Source organism: Prunus mume, linkage group LG6 (assembly GCF_029339155.1).
Source record: "Prunus mume cultivar Tortuosa linkage group LG6, ASM2933915v1, whole genome shotgun sequence".
NCBI classification, from domain to species: Eukaryota; Viridiplantae; Streptophyta; class Magnoliopsida; order Rosales; family Rosaceae; genus Prunus; species Prunus mume.
Window position 1 is genome coordinate 12336530 of NC_142703.1, and position 6761 is coordinate 12343290.

Genomic DNA, 6761 nt, shown 5'->3' on the forward strand with positions numbered 1-6761 from the left:
GCATTGTTTACTGATTAAACCTTGTGAGAATCAAGTCCTTTTGAATGCCATTGATTGTTGATTATTTATTATCTCTATTGAGACAATTGGAATCTTGACAGCCTTGATATTTGACATGATTTGCGCAAATCCCATGTGACAATCATAATTTCAAATGCTCCTGTGAATTTACCCCTCTCAGGTTTGACTTTGGGAAATTAGAGTAAATTCATCTTTTGATCTTGAAATTGGACAATAGGGATAAGTTCATTTTTCAATTAGTTTTCTAGATCGAATCCATGCATAGGATGATAATCGGAATGCAGAGACCTGAGGATGATAGTCGGATCAGAAATCGTGTCAGTTTCAGTAGTTGCAAGAATTCAAGATCAGTTCCCAAAGTGAATGCTTTTGAAGAAAGAAAGAGACTAGTTGAGAATTTAAGCAAATGAGTATATCATTTTGTATAATCAATTTGATATCAGAGGATGTATTTGTATACACAAGTAATGTTTTTCATGTACAAAATCGAAAAAGCTAATATATAGTGGTTTAGGATGTTGAGGAGGGAGACTCTTGTTTTGATCATTTGCCTAAATAGGCACTCAAGTCCGTCTTCCTGATCTTGAATGCATGCGTCCAGCTTCTCCAACTGGTTGTGTGCATTATCTGCACTTTGGGAATGAGATTTGCTTGTCTTGTGTCCAATGAGTGACTGCAATGAAGCATCCACCTCTGCAAATTCATTTACTTCTGTTTCTTCCTCGCAAGCTACTTGTTTAGATTGCATCATCTTGGAGACCAATGACCAGCTGCTGTTTGGCTGTGATTTTGGGCCGGAGATGAAGGACAGCAGTGATTCGAACACTACGAGAGTGACTGCTTCAACATCTCTCAACTCGCTCACAATGGAAATAGTCTCACTGTCCTTGTTGAGTGAAGAGAAGGTGGATCTGTTTTCAGTTCCCTTGAGATTCTTCATAGCCTTTTGGATTGTCTTTTTCACCATCTTCCTGGAGGTTAAGTATTTCCTAACCTCACTTGTAAGAGCTCCAGTTTCACCTTCCCGCCTTCTTCGCATGATCGATTGAAGGTCCTGGACGCATACCTTGGTTTGCAACAAGGCATCTTTGGCAGTTCCACAAACATCCAACAGCTGGAGTGAGCCATCTAACAACTCATTAGTCCATTTCTCATTCTGCTCTTGGGCTAAGGCTTGTTGAGTGAGGGGCAACTGAAGAAACCTATCAACAGAATCGTGCAAGTCTTGGAGGCCACTTAGTTTGTTGCATATTGATGATGAAGATTTGGAGGTGCCTCAGAAGACCTTAATCTACACAAAAGTTCAACTTCTTCAATGATCGGGTGTGGCCTAGAGGGTAAGCTGTTAAAAAGAGTATGCAAAGCCATTTCTTCTTGGTGTATTGTGAGAAGATAGAATAGAAGACCTTGTAGTTAATGTACAATTGAGATTGATTTGTTCCTCTCCATATGCATCTGCTTAATATATAGTGTTGGTTGAGGAAAGGGGCGTGGAAACTCATCCACTTCAATCATCAGTGAGAACATGATTTCGATTTGAATCTATACGTTCCCTCAGCAATGTTTATGCAAGGTTTCTTCCCACACCAGCATTCCAACTCATGAACTGATTAATTTAGGATATAAAACCTCATACTATCTTTATATAATCTTACAATCACTCAATCATAATTAACATATTGGACAGCAATCCATAAATTAAATATTAAGCACGAGTGCCAATGGCCCTGTGTCCAGCCACTTCTATGCTTAAGTCTTATGCATAGACTCAATTATGATGATTCATGTATGTGATTAGTTAATGCATCTTATTTTTGCAGGTCCTTGACATGATATTGTTAAGCAAGCAGCAGGCAAGATCTGCAATCTGCATTTTTTTATAGCCTCAGTGTTTCCAAAATGTAGAAAAATGGTGTGTTGCAGACTTGATGAATTGGACTGTTCCCAAGCAGAACGACATCCAGCACAATTGTCATTCTTGGATCTGAGATGCCGTCATTGATTAGTTACAACAGTTTGTTAATTTTAATCTGTGTTTGACTATTCCCCGGGAGATAACTGGAATTTGACATCCATTTCAGTTTTGAAATTTTGTTTAGTGGTCACAGAGTTTTACCAGAAAATTCTTCATTCAATGATATGCTGGCAAGTTTACTCGAAAGAAATAAAAATAAATGACTGTATAGCAACCAAGACCATATGATCACAGACTTAAAACCTTTTTTAGTCTCTAATAGTTCCTCTAACAGAGACAGTCAGCATATGCTTACTGCTTAAAGAAAATCAAGTCTTCTTTTGAATGCCATTGATCGTTGATTATTTATTGTCTCTCTTGAGACAATTGGAATCTTGACAGCCTTGACATTTGATATAATCTGCCCAAATCCCCTGTGACAACAATGATAGTTTTACATACTCCTGTGAGTTTACCTCTCAGGTTTGATTTCGGGAAATTAGAGTTAATTCACTTTTCATTATCTTGTAATTAGACAATAAGGGTAAGTTCATTTTTTCCATGCACAGGATGATAATCGGAATATGGAGGATGGAAATCGTGTTAGTTTCAGTACTACAAAAATTCATGATCAGTTCCCAAAGTGAATGCTTTCGTAGAAGGATGAGACTAGTTGATAATTTGAGCAAAAGAGTATATCATCATTATGTATCTGAATTTGATCTCAGAGGATGTATTTGTATACAAACATGTTTTTCATGTACAAAATCAAAAAATCTAAGATATATGTATCTAGTGGTTTAGGATGTTGAGGAGGGAGACTCTTGTTTTGATAATTTGCCTAAATACGCACTCAACTCCTTCTTCTTGGCCTTGAACGCATGACTCCAGCTGCTCGAGCTGGTTCTGCGCATTATCTACACTTTTGTTTTGAGATTTGCTTGTCTTGTGTCCAATGAGAGAGTTCAATGCAGCATCCACTTGTGTAAATTCATTTGCTTCTGTTTCTTCTTCACACGCAACTTTTTTTGAGTGCATCATCTTGGAGACCAAGGACCTGCTGCTTGGCTGTGATTTTGGCCCAGAGATGAAGGAAAGAAGTGACTCAAACACTGCAAGAGTGACTGCTTCAACTTCTCTCAATGTGCTAACAACGGCAATTGACTCGTTGTCCTTGTTGAGGTATGAGAAATTGGATCCCTTAAGATTCTTCATAGCCCTTTGGATTGCCTTTTTCACCGTCTTCCTGGAGGTTAAGTATTTCCTGACCTCACCGGTGAGTGCTGCAGATTCACCTCCTCGTGTTCTTCGTATGATTGATTGAAGATCTTGTACGCATTCCTTGGTTTGCAAGATAGCATCCTTGGCGCTGCTGCAAACATCCAAGAGTCTGAGAGAGCTATCTAATAGGTCATTAGCCCATTTCTCATTCTGCTCGTGTGCTAAGGCTTGTTGAGTGAGGGGCAACTGAAGCAACCTGTCAACACAATCATGCAAATCTTGGAGACCGCTTAGTTTGTGGCTTATTGATGATGAAGATGTGGAGGTGGCCTCAGAAGACCTCAGCCTACACAAACATTTGTCAACTTCTTGAACGATTGGGTGTGGCCTTGAAGGGAAGCTGTTAGAGCGAGTGTGGAAAGCCATTTCTTCTTTGTGTATTGTGAAAAGATAGAACAGAAGACTTAGAAAGTTGTGGTTGATGTACAATTCAGAGTGCTTAATATATAGTGTTGATTGAAGAGGGGGACATGGAATCTCATCCGCTTCAATCATCAGTGAGAGAGGTAACATGATTTCGATTGGATCTATATGTTCCCTAGCTAATGTTTACGAATTGTCTCCTCCCACACCAGCATTCCAACTCATGAAGTTATTAATTTAGCACATTATAATGCTACAACCATTTAATCACAATTAATATGTGATTAGTTAATTCCTCTTGTTTTGCAGGTCCTTCACATGATTTTTTGCCAAGGAGGAGGCATGATCTGCAAATATGCAATATTCTGTATTAAAAAGTCACCATCCATTGTGTTTCTATAATGTAGAAAAATTGAAAGTTGCTGGTTATTTAGCAAACCAGAAAGCATTGCAATGTTTCCATCATATAGATGAATTGCAATGTTCCCCCAAACAGAAAGAAAACCAGCATAATTAATTAGTCCCAATCTGTGTTTAATATTTCCTGGGAGATAATTAGAGGTTGATAGATTTGATATCCATTTTTTTGATTTGAAAACTTCTGCAGTGCTCAGAGATTTTTCTTATGAGTCAAGTACTTGACTCAGAAAATAAAATGCAGATATGAAATAAGGCAGCTAAGAAATAAAATGCTTCAGTGAATTTCACCAGAAAAAGGAAGCTTTCTCTGATGTTACTTTAAATTTTACCTGAAAAAAAATACCAAGTAAAATAACCCACCTCCAAGGTGTGTTTTTACAAAACAAAATTGTGGGTCAATCTTTAACTGATGTTACTATTTTTCACCACCCAGTGTTAACAATGTCTTTTGAAGATCCTCTAAAATGCTTCAGTGAGTTTTACCATAAACATTTTTTTTTTGGTCTCCTTTGAACGTGAAGTGTTTATTGATGGTTATCTTCCTTGAGAGAAATGGAATCTTGACAGTCTTGTGATCATATTCAACTCCCTAAATTATCACTGAAAAATACAAATTGATCAAGTATTGATGAAATTCTGAGCTTCCAAATAGAACTTAAAACTCAAGTCATTATCTGAAGGTGGGTGCAAGATATCCCACATCGCTTGGTCGATATTAGACACTACGCTTTATAAGCCCTACACGAGGAGCTTTTACCGCCGAGCTTTGTAACGCAAGCTTATAACCCGAGTGGGGGCTTTGAGGTTCTGGTACATTGGCTCAGTATTAGAGGGTCGGGTCCGGCTTGACTATCTTCTGACCCGCCCATTCCAAGCAAGGAGTTGAACCATGTGGCTCGAGCGAAGGCTCTGGGTCTCTTGGTTCCTAGAGAGGAGGAAACCGCGTAAGGCTGGCTTCACAGAGCAACGATTACCTCCCGCTCTTGGCAGTGGAAGGATAACGGGTCGGTGTCAGTCGGATCCACCATGGCCCGCTAGACTGTCCCAATTGGACCAAACCTTTTTGCGGTTTTCTTCCTCAGATTTGGGAAGCTACAATGCCAAAATCGAAGTCAGGTTTTTCTTTAATTTTTTTTTTCTTTTTTGCCTGACTGGGGAACCCTGCTTCTGTTTTAGTTTCTTCTTTGAAATTATTAGGGTACAGCTTGTATCGATTAACCATTTGAGGTTTGGAAAAAAATATGCTTTTGAAGTAAGAAAAAGGGAGTGTATATATCATTGTTTATATATCCATTTCATATCAGACGTTGTATTTGTATACATTACTTGTATTGCTTTTCATGTTAAAAATTAAAAAGCTGATATATATATATATATATATATATATATCTACTGGTTTAAGATGTTGAGAAGAGAGACTCTTGTTTTGATCAATTGCCTAAAAAGGCACTCAAGTCCTTCTTCTTGGTCTTGAATGCATGCCTCCAGCTTGTTAAGCTGGTTCTGCACATTATCGACATTTCGGTGTTGAGATTTGCTTGTCTTGTGTCCAATGAGGGAGTTCAATGCAGCATCCACTTGTGCAAACTCATTTTCTTCTGCTTCTTCCTCACAAGCAACCTTTTTTGATTGCATTATCTTGGAGACCAATGACCAGCTGCTTGTCTTTGATTTTGGCCCAGAGATGGAGGACAAAAGTGACTCAAACACTGCAAGAGTGACTGCTTCTACGTCTCTCAACTTCTCATGATCCTTGTTGACGGAAGAGAAAGCGAATTTGTTTGCTATTGCCTTCAAACTACCCACAGCCTTGTTGATTGTCTTTTTCACCATCTTCCTAGAGGTTAAGTATTTCCTTACCTCACTTGTAACAGCTGCAGTTTCAGCTCCTCGCCTTCTTCGTATAATTGATTGAAGATTCTGTGTGCATTCCTTGGTTTGCAGGATGACATCCTTGGCACTGCTGCAAACATCCAAGAGTCTGAGAGAGGCATCTAATATATCATTAGCCCATTTCTCATTCTGCTCTTGGGCTAAGGCCTGTTGAGTGAGGGGCAACTGAAGCAACCTATCAACACAATCATGCAATTCTCGGAGGCCACTTAATTTGTGGCTTATTGATGATGATGAAGACGTGGAGGTGGCCTCAGAAGACCTCAAGCTACACAAATGTTCTTCAACTTCTTGAATGATTGGGTGTGGCCTTGAAGGGAAGCTGTTAGAGCGAGTATGGAAAGCCATTTCTTCTTTCTTTGTTGTTTGAAGATAGAACAAAAGACCTTGTAGTTGTGGTTGATGTCTAATTCAGAACTGATATGCATCTGCTTAATATATAGTGTAGGTTGCGGAGGGGGACATGGAATCTCATCCACTACAATCATCAGTGAGAGGTACGTAACATGATTTCGATGTGGATCTATATGCTCCATCGGCAATGTTTATGCATTGTCTCTTCCCACACCAGCATTCCAACGCATGAACTGATTAATTTAGCATATAAAATCTCAGAGTTTCCTTACATAATGTTACAATCACTCAATCATAATTAACATATTGGACAGGGATCAATTAATTATATATGTGATAGCACGAGTGGACATGACCCCATGTCCAGCAGTTTTATATGCTTATTTATGTATGTGATTAGTTAATCTTATTTTGCAGGTCCTTGACATGATTGTTAAGCAAGCAGCAAGCCTGATCTATAATTTTAAGGCTTTCC

At 38.8% G+C, this 6761-nt stretch overlaps 2 protein-coding genes, 1 non-coding gene and 1 pseudogene across 3 annotated transcripts; 1 reads left to right on the plus strand and 3 right to left on the minus strand.

Moving 5' to 3' along the window:
- Positions 1-460: 460 nt before the first annotated feature.
- Positions 461-1556, minus strand: LOC103334943 (uncharacterized; annotated as a pseudogene).
- A 1096-nt stretch (positions 1557-2652) lies between these two features.
- Positions 2653-3728, minus strand: LOC103334942 (uncharacterized). The gene has a single exon (XM_008237923.2). The coding sequence runs from the start codon at positions 3620-3622 to the stop codon at positions 2768-2770; it is 855 nt and encodes a 284-aa protein (XP_008236145.2). The 5' UTR covers positions 3623-3728; the 3' UTR covers positions 2653-2767.
- A 1069-nt stretch (positions 3729-4797) lies between these two features.
- On the plus strand, positions 4798-5103 carry LOC107881413 (signal recognition particle RNA). Its single transcript, XR_001678028.2, has one exon.
- A 106-nt stretch (positions 5104-5209) lies between these two features.
- On the minus strand, positions 5210-6280 carry LOC148916097 (uncharacterized). Its single transcript, XM_089055428.1, has one exon. The coding sequence runs from the start codon at positions 6278-6280 to the stop codon at positions 5429-5431; it is 852 nt and encodes a 283-aa protein (XP_088911554.1). The 3' UTR covers positions 5210-5428.
- Positions 6281-6761: the final 481 nt, after the last annotated feature.

What these genes read in the sequence shown, in the direction of transcription:
- LOC103334942 (XM_008237923.2), bottom strand. Translation starts at nt 3,622, where the DNA reads ATGGCTTTCCACACTCGCTCTAACAGCTTCCCTTCAAGGCCACACCCA.
- LOC148916097 (XM_089055428.1), bottom strand. Translation starts at nt 6,280, where the DNA reads ATGGCTTTCCATACTCGCTCTAACAGCTTCCCTTCAAGGCCACACCCA.